We start from the raw sequence: 26,426 nt of genomic DNA, 5'->3' as shown, positions 1-26,426 counted from the left end.
CAATTTTGATCACCGTATCACTAAAGGCCTTGTAGCTTAGGTGCTAGTTCCCTCAAGTTTCTCTCCTCCTTTAACATACTCCTTAAAATTTACTTGTTTGATCATGCTTTTTGGTCACCTGTCCTGGTATCTAATATGGTTCAATGCCAAATTGTGTTTGACACTGCTCCTGTGAGGTGCCATGAGATGTTTTAATAATAATAATCTTTATTATTGTCACAGGTAGCTTACATTAACACTGCAATGAACTTACTGTGAAAATCCTCGTTGCCACTCTGGCGCCTCTTCGGGTACACGGAAGGAGAATTCAGAATGTCCAAATTACCAAATAGCACATCTTTGGGACATGTGGGAGGAAATCGGAGCACCCGGAGGAAACCCATGCAGACACAGGGAGAACGTGCAGACTCCGCACAGTGACCCAAGCAGAAATAATTAATAGGATAAAAGCACAATATTAATGCATAGATCTTGAAGTGTGTCTGGAAGGACGGTATAGGGCTCAGCTGTGATGCCTCCTGCAATCAGCTACGGCCACTCATTCTCTCTGGTTAGGCTCATCGATGAAGAGCGGGCACTTGGTTGAGGGAGTGGAGACCATCATATGAAACTATCCTTCAGTAATGAAACAAAGCCTTCTCGAGGATAGAATAGGGGAAAGTTGATAAAGGAAAGCTCCGGGAAGCAATACATACAAAAGTGACAGGTAACAAAATACCAGCTGGTCCATCAAGCTTGTCCCAGACTCATGATAGTTGGGAGTCATAACCAGACATTTACTCACAGTCCCGCAGTTAATCTCCTGGGATAGGCAAAAATGACAAAATCCCAGGATCATGGAGGAAAAAAATAATCTGGAAAATTCCTCTGGCCCCCCCATTGAAAGCTGTCCAGGTGAGACAGCAATCCTTCTCCAGTTTTACATTACAAATCCTGTTTTGTGCTCAACTTGAAACATTAAAGATTGCCTCCTGTGGTTTAAGTTCTGGTTTGCTTGGAATAAATCTTTGAATATAAAAGTTCCAACCAAGTCACCATTGACTGATCCCATATCACCTGTTAGCAGAGGATGGTGCAGTGGGGCTAGTGGACAACTCTTGTTACTCTTAGTAGAATTTTACTCCCAAATTAATCAGTTCAAACTCCAGCAGTCTCAAATATCTCAAGGAAGAGGTTTTTTGTGCCATTGTAGCCCAGCAGAAGGCACAACTCTTCCATTTATTATATGTTCTATTGGTTTGAAGCATTCCCAGCCCTAGTAGATCATGGTTAGGTGCAGAGCAAAGCTGTCCAAGGGTCCACCATACCTCACTGGTGTTAAAAACATTTTGAAAGGCAAGTCTACACTTTTTCAACCCCAATCGCAGAGAAGTATCAATCTGACACTTCCATCTCTTGTACCAGTGAATGAAGTTGCCAATCAAGTACCAAGTGCAATATATTATGTGCCATGTTCACAAGGAGCTTATATTGAGATTGACAGATTGATTTGTATAGGACCCCAAAGATGGGGAAAGTGAATATTGGCATGACAAGGAGATATATGGAGAAGAGATGGAAAGGAGAGTATGTAAGGGGGCAGAGAGAAAACTGGGAGTGCAAAGGAGTGAGAGAGTTAGGAATGGGGTAATGGGGGAGGAAATGGAAATGGGGGGGGGGGGGGGGGGGGAAAGAGGTGGTTAAGTACAGATGAAGAGAGCGCGGAAGAGACAGACGGAGTGCAATTATGGTCCTTTCAGGTTAGTGAGTAAACCTGTTGAATATGGATTGCTTTCTCTGATGCCTTACAAAGTATTTTGCCCTCTCACCCAATGGATAAGCCCTGTTGTCATAATAGTGATCTTCATGGACTGGATACCGGTGTTATGATGCTATAAGTCTCTTAACAAATTCCCCTTCCCTCCCTGTGCATTCAAGTTACAAGGGCCATTGTTTGGCTGAAATAAAAGAAGCACAGTCCAGCAGCCTCCACCTTACCAGGATTATTCACATCTTTATTACACACCTTGAGCTCGCTATGCCCAAAAAAGCCTGCGGTGTTTAGGTAGCAAATCACAATTCCCAAACAAAAGTAAAAGCAACATATAAAACAAAATAAAATGCAAATTACTTCATTCAAATACATTTCAGAGTATCCATGGGGAATAAATATGGTAGCAAACAAACCACAGTACTTTTAAGACCTGCAGTCACCTTCAGCACTTAAAAGAACTTTTATTATATATACAGTATTCTTATCTATCTGAAGATTCAATCTTTGCAACGTGTCCCCTAGACCAGGCTGATCACTTATCTGGAGCATCCTTTGGTCCACTTTACTAACTAGACAAAATATGGAGGACAATGGCAACTTAACCCTCCTGCCCCCCCTCCCAATATAAAGCTGTAGGTGCCCAAAGCAGGAAGTATTTCCAATCTATTTTAGCCTGCTGGATAGAATTCATTTTCACAGTACCTGGAATCATCACATTCATTTTACGTGGCGACCAAATGGCTCCCGTGACCTTTCCCTGCCCCTCCCAACACACACACACACACACACACACAAAGGGAATTTAGCTAATACTATAGTGGTTGTCGCAAGAGTCATTTTGGCTCCATCCATTGCTCATCTTGTCAGTTGGAGGAATCAGAATCCTGTCTCCCACTTGCCCAAGTGTTGGGTGTGAGCTGGATAGGATTGAACAGGGCAACAGGAGAGCTGGGTGGGTTGGGGGGAAAAGAGAGTAAATACAATGTAGTGTTATCACTGGGATTTTAGCGAAGCTTAATGGTGGTTGTGGGGAACTGCCACACCATCTATCCTGAAACACAGTAAGTACCGCTGTGGATTTTCTATCCTTCAGGTGTTGTCTGGAGAGGGTTCGAAATTGTATAAACACAGATCAGATACTGGTGGCGAAAATTAGGAATTATCAGTAGCCCACAAGAAGCATATTGGCACAAACATTAAAGCTTATTGGCTTAAGTGCAATTTTTTTGACAAAGTGCTGGGCCAAGCATTAAGTAACCCAAGTGACAACATTGCAGTGTACAATAGATATACGATTGAGAAAATCAGACCAGGAAAGGTCACTGACAAGAAATACTGAAGCAGTTTAAGGAGTGCTTGGTCCTGCAGCATTTTAACCTTATTAAGCTCTCTTCACTTATACATAACTTTGGAGGCGAATTAATCACTGTGCCCTCTAGATGCACCCTCTAGTTTGGTACGAGTGGGTATGGGTGTCAGTTTCCACAACATGCAATATAACTGACTCTGTCTCATCTCGTCAGGATGTGAGTGCAAGAGCACTCTTGCCCAGTTACTATTTTAACACCTCTTACTCTCTTTAGATGAGCTCCTTTGAATAATGCTAAATGAAGCCCAACTTTAATATTATCTAACTCTGATTCAAACCTTGTCCATGAGCCTGACTTAACAGTTTAATTTATTTGTTTCTGTGAGCACACCAGAAAGTGAAACTCCAAAGGGAAAGATTTTACTTCAGAACCCCAGCAGGATCAAGGCCTGGAACACAAAACTGGGATCTGGAATGTCTTTGAATTTATTCACTTCAACTAAAGCCTATTAATGGAAAATGGGAAATATCTTTCGGCTCCAAATAACTTTTGAACAATGGTAGTACTTATAGCACTTGTATGTGGGTTAACTTTGTAGAAAAAAACAATTTAATCCAATGGTTTGAATGATACGGAGACCTGCCATGTGTGGTTAAAATTCCCCAAACCATAGGTACATGGGGGAAAGCATTCTATTTGGGCAGGAGCATTAGGCGTTGTAATTTTTTAACTGCACCTACTTTCTATTCCTTGGGACATTTTACATTAAGAACCCTATGTAAATGAAATTTACTGTTGTTACATTACGATTACCCAAGTGATCTAAAGTTAGGACAAATTAAATTCACTAAAAATGTTTCATGACTGCTTGTCAAGTGGACAAGGTCAAACTGAGGGAATTGCTGCCTTACAGCAGCTCACAGGACCCAGGCTGCATTCCCACTTCCCTCACTGGCCCGCTGTGGGAATCCCAGTCTGAATCCCACGCCCAAAGCCCATCAAAGAAGTACTGCTCTGCTCAATGCTAGTTTACAGTAATAGCTTTTACAGCTGAATCAAGGTACAGCTGGAACTTGGGCTTTACACCCACGGCTCCTGGATTTAATAGGAAATGAATAAAACACATGAAAAATTAAAATGATTAAAAATAACTCCCTGTTTACCCAAAAGGTCCCTGGCCCAGCTTGCTTTGGTGTGTGGGGGGTGGAGACAAACCATCTTTATATCCCAACTCACTCAATGCCTATCAGTTTTATCCCTTCTCCGACTTTTGAAGATTCAAACCGGTGTCTTTTGACGTCTTGTACCTCACTTCAGTTGGGAGAGAAGAAGGGAGCGATTCAAAGCACCGCCTGGTCCTGCCCACACATAGCAACATGTATGCACCTGAACACGAACACACATGCGCTCAAACAGAGATGTAGGACAAAGACCGAGAGGGGAAGCCCTGGCTCATTGCCCACTTCCGTCTGTGCTCAGACAGTGAGGTTGATTACAACTGCGATTGGGAACATAACATTCTTCTGCTTTAACTCACAAGGTTTTAAATAAGTGAAAGAGCAATAAAGTCAAAATTTACACACCAACCAGACAGCAGCTTTAAAAAAGTTTTGGGTTCAGTTCCGCGCCAACTTTTATTGTGATGGAAAATGCAGAGGCAACCCACCCTCCCACCCCTACAGCCAATCCAAACTACCAGAACCACAATGATAAAGATCCCAGTTGAGACCACTAATAAACAAGGCCTCCATCTTCAGTCACAGACACAAACACTTTGTGCATAAATACAGAGAAACTTATACAAATAGGTTTGATTTTTCTTCCCCTCCAATATAAAACAGTAAATACAAGAGCTAGAAATCTCTCTGAAGGTAATATAAGAGATGAGAAGTCCTTCCTCTATCATATCTCTCCCCAACAATAAACCCATATAGGGTACTTTTATTTTCATGACCACCTGTTAACACACTAGACATCTGATTGCAGAACTGTAACATCGGACTTCCGAAGGACAGAAAAGTTGCTTGGTTCATCGGTGATCTCCTCAGTGCTCCAGTGTCACCACCTCCACCGCTTGTCCATCCACAGTTATGCCAGACGACTGGATTTCTGTCATCCGAGTGGTGACAGGGGCCATTGCAACCTGCACAGGCCTATTACCCTGAGCCAGGCTGGTGACGACGGTCTGGTACATACTGACTGGGATCTGCACGAGGCCTGGGAATGAAGGAAACAGAAAGTGTCAGCTAGATAATGATGCAGACCCCCCAACCCCCCCAACATCAATACCATTTCCTTTTAGGTAAAGCAGCCCAGTCTGTAGATAACTCCATTAGGTCAACAACTTTGAGATACGTTCTGAAGTTGACTGGCCAAGACATTTACTTTGAGAGTAAGTACCAGCGCTCCACACCTCCCCCCCCCCCCCCCCCCCCCCCCCAACCACACTGCCACCTACTAAACACTCATCTTCAGAAGAAAGTAGACCCTGAAAGTAAATATTATTTGGAATTCTGCTCAGTCATGGATACAACACTCCAGCATCATAATGACGGATAGTCAGTTATAGGAATGAAAAGGATAAATTGAGAAAAGGACACAGTCCCAATAGACCCCCTCTTTTCACAACCCACCCCACACAATCATGGGTTCTATCCAACATGCTTAATCACGAGGTACCCAAGCAACACTGATTATTTATTCATTCCCACACTGGCCGTTAACCTTTACGATTTTCCCTTCACAAAAATGCTCTTGATTCAAACCCTCATCTGACAAGGAACATCCCATCATGCGAAATTTGGTCACAACAGCCGATCCGTTAATCTCCATTTTAACCTAGATATGACTTTGTCACACCTGCTCTCCTCCAGCATTGTGTTCCAAGCCAAGCCGTCTACTCTGACCTCCTGTGCATTCTTCCCTCTAATTGTAATGACAGAGTTTTCAGCCATTTTGGCTCTATGTTCTGGAACGTTCTCCCTAAAATCCTCCATTTTGCAAACTCTCTCACTGCCCGTGGTCACCTCTAACTCCTCCATTTCTGCATGGTGCCTTGTTCCTTTCTGTGAAGCATCCTGGGATATTTTCCACACTGCGTGCTATCCAGTTACTTTCCAAACTAATTTATGTAGTATTACTGGCTTTTGCTGCGAATTCACTCGTTTATCTATGGGGAAGGAGGAAGAAAATAATTCTTCTCATCTCCAGCCTTATTTGATGTTTATTCATTTTGATTCAGCACATTGTCTCCTGCTTTCTCCATGCGAGAGAGGCAGAGAGTAAGGGAAGGGGCTAAGGGGATCACCATCTCTCTGGTCATCCCATCCCATACACCTAGGAACATTGTGAGGCTGTTCATCCCTGGGGGCTGCTCCACCATTCAATTTAATCATGCTTGATCTGCACCTTTTGTAGATGGGAATTGCTGGTGGACCCTGAACACACAGAACAAAGATTTCTTCTGGTGCCTTTCTGTAATAAAACTTATTTTGACAATTATTAGCACCGTTGCCGCTAACAATAAACAGAGGAAATCTTCTTTCAATGTAAAATTAGTTTGTGGTACAGTTGAGAAGAGTTGGCTGTACTGGTCTTGATCACAGGTTGGCGAATTCCAAGTCTGGTCTGTTTTGGGTTAAGTGGATGCAGCCCAGGTACTACCATTGGTCTCAGTGTCTCTGGGTTAGGGAGAGCAGAAGCCAGCCTGCTCCCGATGACAATTCCACCGCGAGTCTGGGGAAGGGCAGTGTCGCAGCGATAAGTTGCCGAGGTCAGGCAGTCTGCTGGCAATCAATCTGAAGCTCAAACATGACGAATAAGCAGTTGACTGAGGGATTGGAGGGGAGTTGGCTGTGGAACTGCACACTGACAAACAGCCTTCAGAAGGAGAGGAGGGAAGCAGAATAGATGCGTGAGGATAATAAAACATACAGAATGCACTGTTCTGTACCGTACCTCGCTGACTACGAGGCAAAGATATATTCTTCCCCCTCACCCAAATGGCTATGCTGCATGCTGGACAGTGGGTGTCAACACAGCATTCAACGACTGCGGCATCAAAACAGAGTCCTACTTTTAACCACCCAGACATGCAGCCTTTCAGCAGCATACTATTAAATTAAAGCAAGCGGGAATTTTCAATGATTTTCTCATATTCACCCACCAAACCCAGGGAAGTTCAGTCATTGCTACTCAAATGAAAGTAAAATACTGCAGATCTGAAATAAAAACAGAAAATGCTGGATAAACTCAGCAGGTCTGGCAGCATCTGTAGACGGGTCAGTTAGACTCGAAACATTAACTCTGTTTCTCTCCATAGATGCTGCCAGACCTGCTGAGTTCATGCAGCATTTTGTGTTTTTATTACCCCTCGTTACTCCACTGGCTCAGAGCAGCTCACACCCAGCATGGAGCTAACAGTGGACCTCGGATCATGCTCCTCAAAGTACTTCATTGGCCATAAAACACTCTGGCCGATTGGAGGTTGTGAATGGTGATTTAAAAGTTCAAGCCAGAACTTGCTTTTTACTCGCTGGATTATCATAGGGGTGTTTATCCGGCAAACACAAAAGAAATTGGCAAGGATCTTTTTTTAGATATTTAAAAATTCCAACATTTTAAAAAGTCTTTCCCCGTTTAATGCTAGCTGACCCTCTGGAACGGAGTCACGTCTGCAGGGTTTAACTGTGCCAAGTTTTAAAAATTTTAATTTTTGAAAGATTCGAAGGACTTAGCCATCTGAATGATTTAGCAAAGTAGAGCTAATCCTACTGGTTATATAATTGATGATTAATTTGTAAACAGACGGAGGTTTTTCTTTGGTACTCATGTCTATGTCTAGAACCAACCTCTAATTAAGCTAATCTTTACATCTTCACCCTGACACGGGCTGACAAGCTTTCAAATTATATCAAAAAATATAAAGCTCCCTCATTCTCCCTTGCATCATACAACCAAATCAAAGCTCTCAGAAGAAATGAAGAGGAGATGAAACTGCAGGCGACCGATAGCATGACGTGGGCGGAAGAACCTGTGATACTCCTGCCACTGGCTTCCCAGAGATTCTAAAGGCTGCATCTTCGGCTGATCACAGGCCCCACATTTCATGGGACAATCAGGAAAATAAGAAAAGGATTTATATAACAACTTATTGTGGACAATTCAGGGCACTACACTTCAGGAAAGGTATAAAGGCCCGTGGAAAATCAAAGACGTTTACCAGGGATGAGGAATATCAGTTGTAAGTGGAGGTTGGAAAAGTTAGGATTATGCTTCTTGGAATAGAACATAGAACATACAGTGCAGAAGGAGGCCATTCGGCCCATCGAGTCTGCACTGGCCCACTTAAGCCCTCACTTCCACCCTATCCCCGTAACCCAATAACCCCTCCTCACCTTTTCTTTTGGACACTAAGGGCAATTTAGCATGACCAATCCACCCAACCTGCACGTCTTTGGACTGTGGGAGGAAACCGGAGCACCCGGAGGAAACCCACGCAGACACGGGGAGAACGTGCAGACTCCGCACAGCCAGTGACCCAGTGGGAATCGAACCTGGGACCCTGGCGCTGTGAAGCCACAGTGCTATCCACTTGTCCTACCGTGCTGCCCGCTAGAGCAGGCTATGAGATGGAGATTTTTTCCAAGATGATGAGAGGTTTTGATAAGAAAGAGGAGATAGAGAAAAACTATTCCTACTGGTGAGTGGTTCAACAACCAGAGTTCAGAGATTTTAAATTATTGGTAAAAGATGTAGAGGGAAGCAGTACTGCAACTCAGTCATTTGAGATCTGGTACACCCCATCTGAAAAGGATGGATGCTGATTTCATAAATAATTTAAAAAGGGAGTTGAGCAGGTATTTGAAGACGAGGAACTTACAGGGCTCCGGACAAAATGCAGGAATGTGAGGCAAAGCACAACGACTCTTTCAAAGAGCCAGCACTGGTACAGTGGACTGGATGCCTGCCTTCTGCCCTGTATGTTTCTTTGAATGCTTAAAAATCATTAAAAGGGAAGCAAGGATGAATCATTGCGGAGGTGTTATTTACAGACACATTCCATGTAATCCTACATTGAGAACGAGCTGGTGACAGTGAAAGGTGAGCTGGATAGTTACCTTTAGCAGTTAATACCACAAGAGGGTTACCTAGATGTACAAATTACAACCGTGGTAAGTGAAATTACACAAATTGCAGAGAATGTACAGCACAGAAAGAGGCTATTTGATCCAATCGGCCTATGTCAGTATTTATCCTCCCCATGAGCATCGTCCCAGCTTTTCATTTAACCCTATCAGCATAATCTTCTATTCCTTTCTCCCTTGCGTTTATTTAGCTTCCCCTTAAATGCATCAATGCTATTGTCTTCAACTACAACTGGCAGCACAGCGCCCACACTCTAACCTCTCTGTGGAAAAAGAAGCATAATTTCCCAATTAGTTCTTATTTTTCTGACCCCTAGTTTTAGCATCCCCTACGAGAAGAGTAGTTTAGACCAACTGCCCAAGGAGCATGGAAACATGCCAGGCTGTGACTGTGAATAGTGAAGGGCTGCTGGCTCTTTCGTCATGAGCTACGGACTTAAGCTCATTACTCCATTCCAAGACTGACTTGGACATAGTACTTTTATTAAACCCAATCACACAATAACATTGCTCAGCAACAAAGCTTCTACAGATGTCACTAGCCGCTTCTTAACAAGACAGTCGTTGAGGCTAATCACTGGACGGATGTGGGGGAGGGGGGCATGGTATTACAGGAGACATTTGAAATCAGAAAGTAGAGGATTTTCCTTCACTTCTCTCCTGCTGTTGCTAATTCTGCCTGGGATACAGTGTTTTAGACAGCAGGCATTGGTTAAACAAGATAATTGTGTGGACATTTTACACAATAAAGTTTAGATATTGGGTGGCAACAGTTTTCTTTGATTACGAGTGGATCACAGCCTGTCCTTATCTAATATTTATTCTTGCACACATGCACATGTAATTTTCAGTGGGAACCGCTGGATGGTAGCAATCAGGTCAGGCTGATTCTTCCCTTTTTAGCTACATCCAACCCACCATCTCAGCAGAGTCCAGGCTCACTTGCTGACCGTCAGTCTTGAAAAACAACTCCGGCAGCCAATCATCTGGATTGGCTATCAGTACCTGGCCTGGATCAAGAGCAAATTAGGCCATTGGGAACGCTGTGCCTCATTAGGAAGCTGCTTGTAAGACATCAGATTTGCAAATAAGTGGATTGGACCTTGGCTTCTATTTAAGCTTTGCTGGTGTACTGTGCTCACAGCAGGGAGCAGGATAAATCACTTACTGTTGATCACAAGTCTAATACCAGAAAAACCATGTCAATTTAAGTCTTTTGTCCTTTCCTTTACCCCACTGACTTTCTCAGCCACCCCTTGCCTCCTTCCCTAAAGGGTATTGAACCATTCCTGGGGTATGGTTCCACATCCCACCACTGAACATTCCTAGAGTAGAGTAAAGCCCCTTAGCAATGTCTTATCAAACACTACCATTACGGGTAGGTCACAGATCAGATGCAAAATAAACCCGAGTTAGTTCCCCTCTTCACAGCTCAAAGGTGTTGAGGCCAACATTAGTGTCCCCACCACCTGTCAGGCAGGGCATTCCAAAACTCATTGCGCAAGAAAGCTTTTCTTCATGTGGTTTCTGGGTCTTTTATCAATCACCTTAAATTGGGCAGCATGGTAGCACAAGTGGATAGCACTGTGACTTCACAGCGCCAGGGTACCAGGTTCGATTCCCCGCTGGGTCACTGTCTGTGCGGGAGTCTGCATGTTCTCCCCGTGTCTGCCTGAGTTTCCTCCGGGTGCTCCAGTTTCCTCCCACAATCCAAAGACGTACAGGTTAGGTGGATTGGCCATGATAAATTGCCCTTAGTGACCCAAAAAAAGGTTAGGAGGGGTTATTGAGTTAGAGGGATAGGGTGGAAGTGAGGGCTTAAGTAGGTCGGTGCAGACTCGATGGGCCGAATGGCCTCCTTCTGCACTGTATGTTCTAAATCTGTGCCCTCTGGTTACCAACCCTTCAGCCATTGGTAAATATGGCTCGGCAGCCACATGCTTCGGATATCAGAGTCCCGACTGGGAAAGCAAATCTTCTTTGCCCAGCTCAAGGAAGGCTCCCAAACAAGAGAGGGACAAAGGAAGCTCTTCAAAGACACTCTGAAGGCTTACCTCAGGAAATGCAATAGGCGTCAACACCTGGGAGACACTTATTCAGAAGAGACCTATTTAGAAGAATCTAATTGAAGTGACACCCGATGGCAAGAGGAGGTCCAGGAAAAGGAGTCCGAGAAAGGAATGCTAGTGATCTCAAGTCAAAGGGCCAATCCCACCTCCCGGAAACACCTGCCAAGTGTGCAGTTCGAGATGCAGCTCTAGGATCAGGCTCAAAGGCCACGCAATGACTCACTGAACAGTGACGCTGCGTTTCTTGGGTGGACAATCATATTCTTAGCGGGTGATCATCGAAGAGAGTTTCTGTTTATTAACTTTATCTAAACCGGTCATGATTTTTAAGCACTATCAAAACTCCTTGTAGTTTTCTCTGCTCGAAGGAGAATGGTCCAATTTCTGCAGTCTATCAATGTAACTGCAGTCCTGGGACCATTCTGGTAAATCTCTTTTGCACTCTCTCCAAAGCCATCACATCCTTCTTAAAATGTGCTGCCAGAATTGGACAGAGTATTCCAGCAGGGCCAAACTAGTGTTTGGTGTAGGTTTAGCATAACCCCCTGGTCTTTTTTTTTATTTTAAACACTGCACCTCTTGTTTATAAAACCCAGGATCCCAAATGCTTCATTATCTGCTGTTTTAACCTGTCCTGTTGCCGTCAAATATTTGTGCACAGCACCCCTAGGTCTCTCTGTTCTTGGATCCCTTTAAAATTGCACTTCTAGACTTGGGCCTGAATGCAGAGAAATCCCATCTTTTGATGGGCTGTAATGCGAGGTGAGTTGAAATTAGTAGTATGCTGGGACTGACACACTGTTGTAGTGGTGTTGCAGTTGGTTCTATAACTTGAGATAATAGCTGTTATTATTGGGAAATAAAAGGAGAATTAAAAAACAAACTTGAATCACTCAACATATGGACACTGGCTTTTCAACACTGGGACTGAGTTTAATTTCAGCTCAGACTGTCTACAGACTATAAAGGGCTTACGTGAAATTAGTCAAGAGATTCGCTGAATACAACCCCCACTGGGTGTGGAGCCAAAATGATAGACCTGGGAAATGGAAAAGTGTCACACATATAGATCATAGAATTTACAGTGCAGAAGGAGACCATTCGGCCCATCGAGTCTGCACCGGCTCTTGGAAAGAGCACCCAAGTAAAGCCCCACCTCCACCCTATCCCCGTAACCCAGCAACCCCATCTAACCTAAGGACAATTTAACATAGCCAATCCACCTAACCTGCACACCTTTGGACTGTGGGAGGAAACTGGAGCACCCGGGGGAAACCCACACAGACACGTGGGTTAGGGGGGGGGGGGGGGGTGTCAGAGGTAGATTCTTTACCCAGAGAGTAGTGGGGCATGGAATGCACGGCCTGTGGAAGTAGTTGAGTTGGAAACATTAGGGACCTTCAAGCGGCTATTGGATAGGTACATGGATTACGGTAGAATGATGCGGTGTAGATTAATTTGTTCTTAATCTAGGATAAAAGTTCGGCACAACATCGTGGGTCGAAGGGCCTGTTCTGTGCTGTATTTTTCTATGTTCTGTGACACGGGGAGAACATGCAGACTCCGCACAGACAGTGACCCAAGTGGGAATCGAACCTGGGACCCTGGCGCTGTGAAGCCAGTGCTAACCACTATGCTACTGTCCTACCCACATATAGTCCATATGCTATATATGCCACTATAGATGGCGTGCTCTTCTGAGGTTGGTGGTCAGGCACATTATTCGGGGAGGTTGGAACTTTACATCTAATTGAAGGATTGTTCATCATGTGTAAGCCATGACAATAAGTGCAACCCTAAATTTGACTGCAGGGCTGACACTGGGAGGTAGCTATAGTTAGGGGTCATTTTCAAAGACTGACATCTCTTAGATGATTGTACACACATGCACAGAATTAATATTTTTCTCTAGGAACCGCAGCTAAAGCTCAAGTCAAATTAGAAGAATTCTCAATCTCTTAAAGGGAGGTAAAGCTCTTCCAACACAAACCTTGGACTGCCCCCAACAAAGCCTCATCAACTTGGAGAAGAAAAAAGACACTCAGGAAAAAGCTGTCCTGATATGGAAATTTAGTGGAGAGAGAAAGGTTTAAGAAATTCTGTTTTTTTTTTAAAAAATGGGAAAGCATGGGATAGAAATAATTTTTTTTAAAAAGGGATTCATGGGTTGAGGTGCACAAGCCTTTAAAAGTGATTTTACAGGGGTTAAAAGTGACCAAAAGGAATATCAATATAAGGGATGTGGGATTTCAATAAAATCCCAGGAATGTGAGCATTGCCAGAAAGGTCAGCATTTATTGATCATCCCTAGATGCCACCTGAAGGTAGTAGTGGGCTGTCTCTTGAACTGCCGCAGCTATTTGACATAAATTGTGGGGTTTGATAGACCACTTCAGAGTGTAAATAAGCAGTCAGCCAAGTTGGTTTGGTGTCATCTGTAGGTGAGACCATAAGAGGACAGTAGGTGTCCTTCCTGAAGTGTTCGATGGGCCCACTGTCATTCCTGAGAGTGCTTTCTGGTAAAAGTAAAAGGACTTAAGTTGCCAAATTATTTGGCAGGGAAAGCTAATTATATATATACATTTCATACATCCACCATTACACTTTACTAAACTCCGAGTGACAACAATGCAGGGGCTAGCTCATTCAGCGCTCATGGCCCCTATTGCTGTAAGGCGACCAGGCTGTGGGCTAATTGTGGCAAATGGCCTCTCTCAGCCGTCTGTGCTCTAAAGCTCATTATCCTATATCTTAAACTATGGCCAGCAGTAGCTGCCCTGCAATAGATTACCAGGCACCTCAATCTGCACACGAGTCGATTACAATAATTACTCCTCTGCTAATCGCCGTCGGTTTTTTTTCATAAGGAAATCTTTTACTCTTGATCACTTGTCTACATTTGGAATTATTTTCAGATGTACAGATGGATGAAAAAAATCTGCCCTAATGCAATTGGTACAATTTTTTTATCAGCCTGTTTTATAATCAGCCTCCACTCCTTTAATTTTCATGCATTTGGAACATTGTCACAAGTCCTACATGCTGCATTAAAGCGACTGCATGTTGGATCTTTTCCTCAGAGCTGCCCCTCTCCCTTGATCGTCTCCCCACCTCTCCTGAAAATTTGAACTGGAGGACAGTTCCACAGTTGCTGCCAAGAACTGAGGGCTCAGTTCTTCAGGTATCAGCCCTGACCGTAGGGGTGATCTCAATTAAGTCCAATCTTAACTGCCCTAAACACCTACACTTTACCAGCAGGCACTGGAAGGTACGAGGATATGGAAAGCGAGACAGTGAGCAGAACAGTGGGATAGTATTTGATAGGTCAAATGGCCTCCTTCTGTGCTACAAATACAAAGAGAATACGGCTTTCCGGGTTGGCCGATGTTCCTGGGCCCCAGGGAGCTGACATGATCTGTATTGCCATAGCATTGTCCTGACTGATCAATTAACTCGTCGAATGTTGAGTGCGCCACTGGTTGACGCCTTTACTCACTAGGCCATGAGAATTCGAAGCAACTGAAGTTGCTAGAATGCTCTCCTAGTGGGTCAAGTAGTCAACGGTCTGATTTAGAATCGCACAACCTTACAGCACAAAAGTAAACCATTCGGTCCACTGCGTCTGTGCCAGCTCCAATTTATCTGATCTCCTGCTCTTTCTCCATAGCCCTGCAATTTCTCAAAACCTTTGTGGGAGTGCTATGACCCATTCTGGACACTTACACACCAATATTCAGACTCTTCCCCTTCCTCAATGTTGGCACTTCCCCACATGATGCACCTTCTGATCTGGGTGATACCATGCAGACTGGGCCCTCTTATATTCAGCATTTTTAAAATAAACTAAAGATGACAGGTTTGAATCTTTACCAATACTGTTTTCTCGATCCAGTTTGTTGCACCCGGGGGCTTTCTGTTGTTTGCTGCCAGTGGAAATGCGGCAGACAGCGGTCAACTGGGAAGCGGCAACCTTTACAGGAACGTACAAGGCCACTGTGAATTGCAAAATACGAGAGGGGAATATGATGGAAATGGCTCTGACAAACGCAATCTGAAACCAGCACCACTAGCACAAGCATCCCCGATTTTCATCGCTCCATCATTGGTGGCTGTGCCTTCAGTTGCCGAAACACTAAACTCCGGAATTCCCTCCTCAAACCTCTACCCGCCTCTCCTCTTAAGTTGGCCCGTAAAACCTACCTGTCTGACTAAGCTTTGGGTCACTTGTCCTAATATCTCGTTATGCAGCTCAAATTTGATTGATAAAGCTCCCGTGGGCCCGTTTACTGATTTAAAGGAGCTATATAAATGCAAGTTGTTATTGCCATGCAGAAACACTCAAAATACCTGCAAAGGGCCAGACACCACTTGTTTATCCATTGCCGCAATGAACAAATTGACATTTCACCAGGTCTGCCTCCTTTCCATTTGAAGATGGATGGTTCTTTGGGGAGGCACCTACCTCCCCAAAGTGGCCATATCCACCCAGTGGGTAAGTATGGCCAGGCCATTCAAGGTTAGAGGTCATCCAGACCCAATATCAATGCACATATTTCTTTAGTGGGTGGGTTGGGGTGAGGGGTTGCTATCATCGGATAGTCAGCAGGGGTGGAAGCTTTGGCAAGTCGCCTCTCCTTAAATGAGGAATACTGATCTCACTGTAAAACCCTTAGCATCTTGCTGAATTGACAGTAGGTAACTCAGCACAGATAGGGATCAAACCTAGGACCTTCCTGGCTCAACTCCATATTAGATAAATTCACTGAGCCATTAGAGAGCTTTTTGGAATCTGCTTTGAACAAAAGCAAAGTCAACTGTTGCAATTGGTTTTATTCCACTGCGCTAAAGGGTAAATAAATGAGAAGCCAGAGTGGGGGTTTCAAGCCGAGTGTAGACAGGGTTGACACAAAGGGGTGATTTGTTCTGCTGCTCCTCTGCTGGTGATTACAGGCTGCAGATTACTGCAGTCACGTGAGCTGCTTAGAACAAGGCAAGCTGTCAGGAGTTGCTAAGGTCAGCGTGAGCTTTCTATGCAAAGCTCGGAAAAGGGAGTGGAGGGCAGGACAAGAAGACAGAGAAAGAAGCAAATTTTCTACTTCTAGTCTTTAATCTGTTCCATAAAGAGCTATAGCCCCTCGTATCCCTTTGTCTTTCTTCCTCGTTATCTTACAACATACAGACTTTAAAATCCAAGCATGGTGTGGCCATCTCATTTGGCTCAATGTTTCCAATTATTTTTAACTTGCATAGTGTACACACTAAGTATAGACCTTAAACTAAGTTGCCACATTACCATCTCCAACATACACACATTGATGTTATAATTGCTTATTAGTACCTTGGTCATCAATTCCTTTGGCTTTGAATGCTATTTTTCCCTAGTTCAACCCTGTGTGCGCTGCCACTATACTACACATCTATAAGTATTTCAGCTCACTGAAGAGGCCAGAGATCAAATTCCAACAAAATTGGCGCTGGAACTGAAATCAGAGCTACAATTCCTCGGCTGCTCAAAGGACAAATGCATCAACTAAAAAAAAAAAATCACACCCGGAGTGAGCTGTATCACAGTCTAAGTGACATCAACACAATGTCATGTGAGATGTGGCTGACACTGAGTCAGGACCTGAACGTATAGTTGCATCAACTCATGGAACAATCTAGAATGGCTTTGTTTCTTTGCTTGAAACTCTGGTAACTGTTTGCAGTTAAAGAATTTCAACTCCAAAGAAAAAAAAAACAACTCAATAGTCCATAGCGGAGGTTAACAGCACAGAAGAGAATAGAAGCAGATATCACATACATAAAAGCATGCTCAAGCACACATACATTCATGTGCATGCACTGCAGAAAGGAGACTGTTTTGAGAGATACAGAAAATGAAAAATTAGGAGCTCTCTCTTTTGGAACCCTGATCGCGCTAGTGACTAAAGGCAGTACCCAGAACAATGCCACGTTGTACAGGTCAATCAATAGATACCAGGTTTGATGCAGTTTTGAGTTAGCTGACATCAGCATCCCTCCAAAGCACATGCCTCTTCGAATGATGGGCGAGGATAGCCTCTAAAGCCAAACTGCCTGATGGATGGATTAAGTACCTACATGGCAGGGACTCTTCAAGAATAGGGGCAGGGAAAAGATATCCACCCTTTGCTTTTTCAGTGGGTAGGTGAATCACATGCTGTGGTACTGAGCCATACAAACCAGGAAGATCCCAAGTTTTTGTCCTGAGTTTGTTGAATAGAGATGTTACAGGTAAACACAATGTCACACTGGGCTAAAAATCAAACCACACCAGCACCAGAAGGTTATCTAGGATTGCAACGGGATCTTGATCAATTAGGCCAGTGGGCCGATGAATGGCAGATGGAGTTTAATTTAGATAAATGTGAGGTGATGCATTTTGGCAGATCGAATCAGGCCAGGACCTACTCAGTTAATGGTATGGCATTGGGGAGAGTTATAGAACAAAGAGATCTAGGAGTACAGGTTCATAGCTCCTTGAAGGTGGAGTCGCAGGTGGACAGGGTGGTGAAGAAGGCATTCGGCATGCTTGGTTTCATTGGTCAGAACATTGAATACAGGAGTTGGGACGTCTTGTTGAAGTTGTACAAGACATTGGTACGGCCACACTTGGAATACTGTGTGCAGTTCTGGTCACCCTATTATAGGAAGGATATTATTAAACTGGAAAGAGTGCAGAAAAGATTTACTAGGATGTTGCCGGGACTTGATGGTTTGAGTTATAAGGAGAGGCTGGATAGACTGGGACTTTTTTCCTTGGAGCGTAGGAGGCTTAGGGGTGATCTTATAGAGGTCTATAAAATAATGAGGGGCATAGATAAGGTAGATAGTCAACATCTTTTCCCAAAGGTAGGGGAGTCTGAAACTAGAGGGCATAGGTTTAAGGTGAGAGGGGAGAGATTCAGAAGGGCCCAGAGGGGCAATTTCTTCACTCAGAGGGTAGTGAGTGTCTGGAATGGGCTGCCAGAGGTAGTAGTAGAGGCGGGTACAATTGTGTCTTTTAAAAAACATTTAGATAGTTACATGGGTATAGAGGGTTATGGGCCAAGTGCGGGCAACTGGGACTAGCTTAATGGTAAAAACTGGGCGGCATGGACTGGTTGGGCCGAAGGGCCTGTTTCCATGCTGTAAACTTCTATGATTCACCCACTCTCCACTGAGCACCGTTGAACATGGACTGAGGGCTCAGCCACAACCTGGCTCAGCTCTGCTTTCTCCGATAACAAATAAGTTGATGGTAGTCTCGCTGCTCATGGTCACTTGTGAAGAATGGCAACTTAGACACTGGAGTATTTTCCTTCAGGGCAGAGTAGGAGAGAGAAATCAAGAGGTCCTTAGTCCGATCGAAACAAAACTACACAAGTAGTTCCCTCCAGGAATTACACAAGATTTCTTCCCTTCCCCCAACTATATGAAAATGAAATGAAAATCGCTTATTGTCACAAGTAGGCTTCAAATGAAGTTACTGTGAAAAGCCCCTAGTCCCCACATTCCGGCACCTGTTCGGGGAGGCTGTTACGGGAACTGGGGCCCTGGAAGCTCGGAACAACACATTTGGTTGTGGAACAGCAGCTGGCATTTTGCGAACTCCTCGGGTGAGTTCCTGTAGGTGTATAGGGAACCCACAGGTTTATACACACATCAAAATGCTTTCTGACACAACACAGGAGGAGGCTAAAGCCAAGATGGTGAATTGTGTACAGGGTGGCCTTACTTGAACAGCAACAATGGTCAGGCAACTGCAAGAGGTGCAGAGAAGAGGGTACTAGTGTCATCGTGGTCTAGTTGGAGGCAGTCTCGCTTCTGAGTCAGAAGGTTATGGGTTCAAGTCTCACTCCAGAGGACATCCACAAAAAACTAGACCAACATTCTATTGCAGTTCTGTGAGTGCTGTACTGCCCGTGGAGTGCTAAGGGAGTTCTGCACTGTTGGAGACGCTGCCTTTCGGATGAGACAGTAAATGAGTATTAAATCACATTGCGCTAGCTTGCTGTGGCAAATTGGCTGCCACATTTTCTACAACAGTGACAATATTGCAAAACGTCACTGGATGTAAAGCGCTTTGGGTATCCTGAGGTCTTGAAAGGTACCATATAAATGCAAATCTTTCTTTCTTTCTATGAATAGCCATGATTACAGGTTTGGGCAGCACGGTAGCATAGTGGTTAGCACAATTGCTTCACAGCTCCAAGGTTCCAGGTTCGATTCCTGGCTTGGGTCACTGTCTGTGTGGAGTCTGCACGGTCTCCCCATGTGTGCGTGGGTTTCCTCCAGGTACTCCGGTTTCCTCCCACAGCCCAAAGATATGCAGGTTAGGTGGATTGGCCGTGCTAAATTGCCCTTAGTGTCCAAAATTGCCCTTTGTGTCGGGTGGAGGTGTGGGCTTGGGTAGGGTGCTCTTTCCAAGAGCCGGTGCAGACTCGATGGGCCGAATGGCCTCCTTCTGCACTGTAAATTCTATGACCTGAGAAGGCCATAATCTACAATGGGAGTTTTGCATATCACAAAACTTTGAATAAACCGGAGGAGAAATGAGGAGGATTTTATTTAAGGAGCAGCAACTGATATTTATATAGCAACTTTAATGCAATAAAATGCCCCAAGGTGCTTCATAGGCATGTTACGAAATAGACAGTGAGCTACATAAGGATTTATTAGGTAAGATGACCAAAGGCTTGGTCATAGACTTATGTTTGAAGAAACATCTTAAAGGAAGAAAGCAAGACGGAGAGGTGAAGGGAGGGAATTCCAGAGACGAGGGTCTACTAAGGGCAGCACGGTAGCACAAGTGGATAGCACTGTGGCTTCACAGCGCCAAGGTTCCAGGTTCGATTCTCCGCTGGGTCACTGTCTGTGCGGAGTCTGCACATTCTCCCCGTGTCTGCGTGGGTTTCCTCCGGGTGCTCCGGTTTCCTCCCACAGTCCAAAGACGTGCAGGTTAGGTGGATTGGCCATGATAAATTGCCCTGAGTGACCAAAAAATGTTAGGTTAGGAGGGGTTATTGGGTTACGGGGATAGGGTGGAAGTGACGGCTTAAGTGGGTTGGTGCAGACTCGATGTGCCGAATGGCCTCTTTCTGCACTGTTATGTTCTATGTAAAGGCTTGGTCACCAATGGTGAGTAATGAAAATTGCAGTTGCTCAAGAGGCCAGAATAAGATGAGTGCAGACAATTGAGGGGTGTGGGGCTGAAGATTACAGAGATAGGAAGGCGCAAGGGAGTGAATTATGATCTGGAATGTACTGCCTCGGAGTAGGGCGAACTGATTCAGTAGTAATTTACAAAAGACAACTGGACAATTAGCTGAAGGAGAGAAAATTGCAGGTCTATGGGGAGTGAGCAGTGGGGAGAGTCTAATTGGTCACCCATTCAAAGATCCGGCATGGGTGGGAAGTCCTACAAGGTTCCATGGCTGCTCTCCCTCAAACCACATCATCCTACACAATCTTCCTTTTCCCTGAAAGCTAATATCAGGTCTTACAGTCCTCCTTTCTATCTTAACCCACTCTTTGCCAGGATCCAAGTGCTGTCGAACCTCTTATCTCTGTCAGCACTTTCTCAACCCAAACAAACCTCAAGCTTGCCCCACTACCCATCACACTTCCAGCTGCTTCTTAAATGTGGCAGCACCTTTGCTTCCAAATTAGCTTCCCTACACACTGATCACGCACCACCAAATGTCAGTCTCAAACTTGCTGTTGACTTGCATCAACCTGAAGCCTCCTTGTCCCAATTTAATTGGAATCAGTGTTGCCCTCTCCTTCCTCATTCACTTGTCTTCTATTGCTTTATAGTCCTGCCCTCCACTGTGGATATGGCCCTTCCCTTGTGGAGCTATTGTAGCTGTTGAGTTGATGGGAGGCTCCCTCATTTAAAGAGTCTTTGTACACATAATCACCAAAATGCTATATTTTTAAAATATAACGTGGCAGTTCCTTTCCTGTCCTCTATTTTGTATTTGGAAAGCGGGTTTTTATATTGCTCTCAGTTGCTGATTCAAGTCTCAATGCTACACGCTGAAAGCCATGTTATCCCTTTCTTAATGAGCTTTGTCAATTCTGCTGTCACTGTGTTTTTAAAGAGTCTTAGGCAAATAGCAACGGTGCACCCATTTACTGGTGATGACATCATTTAATCTGCATGCTGGACCCTAAGACACTCGACTCTGGGCAGCCTGTGTTAGATGGCAGTGACCTTGAGAGGTTACTGCTGCGTGTTGTGACAGAAACAGAGATTGAGAGACTAAATCAAGGGCTGCTCTCACACTGCAATATTCCAACAGCATCAAATCAAGTAACAAGTTGTTTATGAACCAACATTTTCCCTTTCTTTTGTCCTAACCAGTGGTGGATGTGATATGTGAGAAATGGAGGGGCAAAAAGGCTTCAGACAAAATTATAAATTTTTGACCCTGTTCCAAACAAAATGCTTCACTCCACAGCCAGGTTTAATTGAATTGTACAGTAGACTGTAAGCGCACTCAAATCCTGATAGAAAGTATTAACTACCATGCCAAAAAAATCTGGGTTACATTGAGATCAAGATTTCTAAAAATATCTACTGTTGCATCTCTGTGCCCTTGGCCTAATGAACTGTCAGTTTCACCCGAGCTCTAGCAGACGTACAAACACTGCAGAGAAGGAAATTAGACCCTCCAGAAACAACACTGCTTTCTGCCAAAGAGATTTGTCAGTGTCTGCATCTACGAGAAATGTAATGGTAAATCTCGACTAAATGGGAACGGATAGAAAAGGTTTGGGCAACAGGAATCTTATAGTCAGAACATATGAGCGGGCTTTAGACCATCAGAATTCGATAGAGTGAGAATGAGTGAGGTTTGTTCCATATAATTCCAAACTTGTAGAATTTGTCTGACGCTAGTCAGCACGCCAGGGAAGAGACACCAGTCGGATCCAACACCTTTGGAATTAGATACCTTGAGGGAACCAGCATCCACTGAAATATATGTCCTTACTGGGTGGAGATTTCTATGGAAATTGTTCCCAACGGTTATCCTGCCGTTGTTTTCACATGTTCTGACTGCAAGTTTCCTGCCAGTGAATGTTTACACGGGTGCTAACTTCCTGATGGTGAATGTTTCAATGGGTGCTAGTTCCCTATCGGTGAATGTTTCCATGGGTGCTAGCTCCCTGTCGCTGAATGTTTCAACCGGTGCTGGTACCCTGTCGGTGAACGTTTCAATGGGTGCTAGTTCCTGGTCAGTGAATGTTTCAATGGGTGCTAGTTCCTGGTCAGTGAATGTTTCAATGGGTGCAAGTTCCCGGTCGGTGAATGTTTCCACCGGTGCTTGTTCCCCGTCGGTGAATGTTTCCACCGGTGCTGGATCCCTGTCGGTGAACGTTTCCACGGTGCTAGTTTCCAGTCGGTGAATGTTTCCATGGGTGCTAGTACCCAGTCGGTGAATGTTTCCTTGGGTGCTAGTTCCCTATCGGTGAATGTTTCCATGGGTGCTAGCTCCCTGCCGGTGAATGTCTCATTGGGTGCTAGCTCCGTCGCTGAATGTTTCAACCGGTGCTAGTACCCTGTCGGTGAATGTTTCCATGGGTGCTAGTTCCCTGTCGGTGAATGTTTCAATGGGTGCTAGCTCCCTGTCGCTGAATGTTTCAACCGGTGCTGGTACCCTGTCGGTGAACGTTTCAATGGGTACTAGTTCCCTGTCAGTGAATGTTACCACCGGTGCTAGCTCCCTGTCGGTGAATGTTCCCATGGGTGCTGGTTCCCTGTCGGTGAATGTTTCCACGGTGCTGGTTCCCGGTCAGTGAATGTTTCCACGGTGCTAGCTCCCTGTCAAAATATTTCGACCGGTACTAACTCCGTGCTGGTGAATGTTTCCATGGGTGCTAGTTCCCTATCGGCGAATGTTTCCACAGGTGCTAGTTCCCTGTCAGTGAATGTTTCCATAGGTACTGGTTCACTGTTTCCATGGGTGCTAACTCCATGTTGGCGAGTGTTCCCACGGTGCTAGTTCTTCGTCGGTGAATGTTTCCAACAGTACAATTCCGTGCTAGTGAATGTTCCCACGGTGCGAGATCCCTGTCGCCGAATGTTTCCACCGGTGCTAGTTCCCTGTCGGTGAACGTTTCCATGGGTGCTAGTTCCCTGTCGGTGAATGTATCTATGGGTGCTAGTTCCCTGTCGGTGAATGTTTCCACCGGTGCTAGTTCCCTGTCGGTGAACGTTTCCATGGGTGCTAGTTCCCTGTCGGTGAATGTATCTATGGGTGCTAGTTCCCTGTCGGTGAATGGTTCCACGGTGCCAGTTCCCTGTCGGTGAATGGTTCCACGGGTGCTAGTTCCCTGTCGGTGAATGGTTCCACGGGTGCTAGTTCCTCGTTGGCGAACGTTTCCACGGTGCTAGTTCCCCATCTGTGAGTGTTTCCAACGGTACTAACTCCATGCTGGTGAATGTGCCCATGGATGCTGGTTCCCTGTCGGTGAATGTTCCCACGGGTGCCACCTCCCAGTTGGTGAATGTTTCCACAGTGCTAGCTCCCAGTTGGTAAATGTTTCCACGGTGCTGGTTCCTTGTCGGTGAATGTTTTCATGGGTGTTAACTCCGTGCTGGTGAATGTTTCCACGGTCCTTGTTCCCTGTGGGTGAATGTTTCCATGGGTGCTAGCTCTCTGCTGGTGAATATATATTTTTTAAATTTAAAGTACCCAATTCTTTTTTTTTTTTAATTATGGGGAAATTTAACGTGGCCAATCCACCTACCCGACACATCTTTGGGTTGTGGGGGTGAGACCCACGCAAATACAGGGAGAATGTGCAAACTCCACAGGGACAGTGACCCGGGGCTGGGATCGAACCCGGGACCTCAGCGTTGTGAGGGCTAAACACTGTGCCACCTTGCCGCCCCACTGGTAGTGAATGTTTCCATGGTTGCGAACTCCCTGCCGGTGAATGTTTCCATGGGTGTTAACTCCCTGCTGGTGAATATGTCCACGGGTTCTAACTCTCTGCTGGTGAATGCTTACTAGGTTATAACAAAGGTTTGTGCTGAGCAACATTTTCTAAACTTAGCCTACACCCCCACACACGCACGCAAACACAAACACAGGCGCAAGCACACACACACACATGCAAACACACAGACAGGCGCAAACAGAGGTGCAGACACACACACACACAGGTGCGCGCGGGCGCACGCATACAGACAGGTGCACACACACATAGTTACACACACACACACACATAGTTACACACACACACACACACACACACACAGTTACACACACACACAGTTACACACACACACACACACAATTACACACACAGAGAAGACAAGGCTTTATACCCCATGAGACTCCCAGCACTCAGCAGGCAAAAAACCTTGTTACCTGTCGTACCAAGCCCCTTTGATCAGCTTTACTTTCCAAATACATAAGCATACATTTCCAATTATTGCCCAGATTCAAGACTGCCACCTGCCTCTCAGGGTCTGGCAGAATTGCCCATGACAGCTGTTGTAGCGCTTAATCTATTGACTGATAATGGACTGCACCAAAGCTCTTTACAACAGCTCAGAAGGCCACATGCCTCAAAGAGAGAGAGAGCTATTTTTGGAAAGTACACATCTTTGAGGGCAGAGGGAGGGAGGAAACATTATTAATAATAATAATAATCTTTATTAGTGTCACAAGTAGGCTTACATTGACACTGCAATGAAGTTACTGTGAAAATCCCCGAGTCATAAGACCATAAGACATAGGAGCAGAATTAGGCCACTTGGCCCATTGAGTCTGCTCCGCCATTCAATCATGGCTGATATGTTCCTCATCCCCATTCTCCTGCTTTCTCCCCATAATCCCTGATCCCCTTATTAATCAGTCGCTACACTCCAGCACCTGTTCGGGTACACAAGAGGGAGAATTCAAAATGTCCAAATTACCTAACAGCATGTCTTTCGGGACTTGAGGGAGGAAACCGGAGCACCCGGAGGAAACCCACGCAGACACGGGGAGAACATGCAGACTCCACACAGACAGTGACCCAAGACGGGAATCGAACCCGGATCCGTGAAGCAACAGTGCTAACCACAACTCCTCAGTGTTTAAGGGGGCGACTGGATTAAATAAGGGTCTCTGGTTCCTCCAGTCCATCTTTCCATATTAAGGAATAAGTGAGACTCATTCCTTTCCTCTCTCACACTATGTTGTTCCAATTTCATTCAGGAGCCCTGAAAGGACTCAGCACCACACTCAATTCTATCAATTGACGAGCTGTATGTCATTTGCACAGACAACTGGGAGATTGGAACAGGTGACTGCCTAGACTCCAGGCAATATAGGTGTTAAAAATTAAGGGACAAAAATAAGTGTGATGTTGACATGGATGTACAATGGAGAAGCCGGAGAACACATTTTCAAATTGTCACGGTTAATAAAACTACATCACTCGAAACACCGAGGGCAAGTAACAAACCCAGCATTACCCTCTGGAATTGCCACGGCCTTTTAATAAAAGACGTTTGTGACTACTGAATGTGGGGCACTGTTGCTAAATGGTACAGAACAGTTGCTGTGCTTACTTCAAAAAGTAATGCCCTGTGTAAAATCTCTCAGATGGTTTATACATGACAAGGATGTGGATAAATGAAAGCATTCCTGCTGTTGAGGATCAAACAAATACAAAATAAAAGCCCTGACTGCTTGGTGCTGTCCCGTCTCCAACCAAGTGGCAAGATTAATAATCAATATTGCACGACGGTCCATTGGGAGTTCTCTGCTAATTTGATGGAGCCAAAAGCTTTCCCAACATTTAAGGCAAGCAAACCAGTTTCTGCATCAAAGAACTTTTCATTCAGCCAAGTAATGGTGCAAAATTCCAAATCGGGATTGGTATTCAGAAACACTAATCATGTGAATTTACTTATGGAGGACTAAATGGCAGTAGATTAGGATACTCCTTTTACCATCTCTGGAACCAAAATTCCATTCTGATCCAGATTAATGGGACCAAAGTCTCTCCCCCCATTGCTAGCTGCAAGAATACTATGTAAAGTAGGTTAATGAGCCCGAACCCAGTTCCATCAGTATAGTCTTAACCTCAACAAACTGGCAAAAGTTGGCATGCTCAATTAAATTACAAGGATGGATGGTGT

The 26,426-nt window shown here is 44.8% G+C and overlaps 1 protein-coding gene across 7 annotated transcripts in view; it reads right to left on the bottom strand.

Moving 5' to 3' along the window:
* Positions 1-1,969: 1,969 nt before the first annotated feature.
* Positions 1,970-26,426, bottom strand: part of nrf1 (nuclear respiratory factor 1) — a 75,561-nt gene continuing 51,104 nt past the window's right edge. For 5 of the 7 annotated variants that reach the window (XM_072471131.1, XM_072471135.1, XM_072471134.1 and 2 more), the window contains 2 exons: positions 15,149-15,271; positions 1,970-5,280 (listed from right to left, as the gene is read on the bottom strand). In XM_072471131.1, coding sequence (XP_072327232.1) covers positions 5,108-5,280; positions 15,149-15,271 — 296 coding nt within the window. In that variant the 3' untranslated portion in view covers positions 1,970-5,107. The remainder of the gene's footprint in view (positions 5,281-15,148; positions 15,272-26,426) is intronic. The other 2 variants (XM_072471136.1, XM_072471137.1) reach the window with 1 other exon arrangement.

The sequence above is a fragment of the Scyliorhinus torazame genome, chromosome 13 (assembly GCF_047496885.1).
Source record: "Scyliorhinus torazame isolate Kashiwa2021f chromosome 13, sScyTor2.1, whole genome shotgun sequence".
Taxonomy (NCBI): Eukaryota; Metazoa; Chordata; class Chondrichthyes; order Carcharhiniformes; family Scyliorhinidae; genus Scyliorhinus; species Scyliorhinus torazame.
This window is presented reverse-complemented; position numbering and strand designations above follow the sequence as displayed.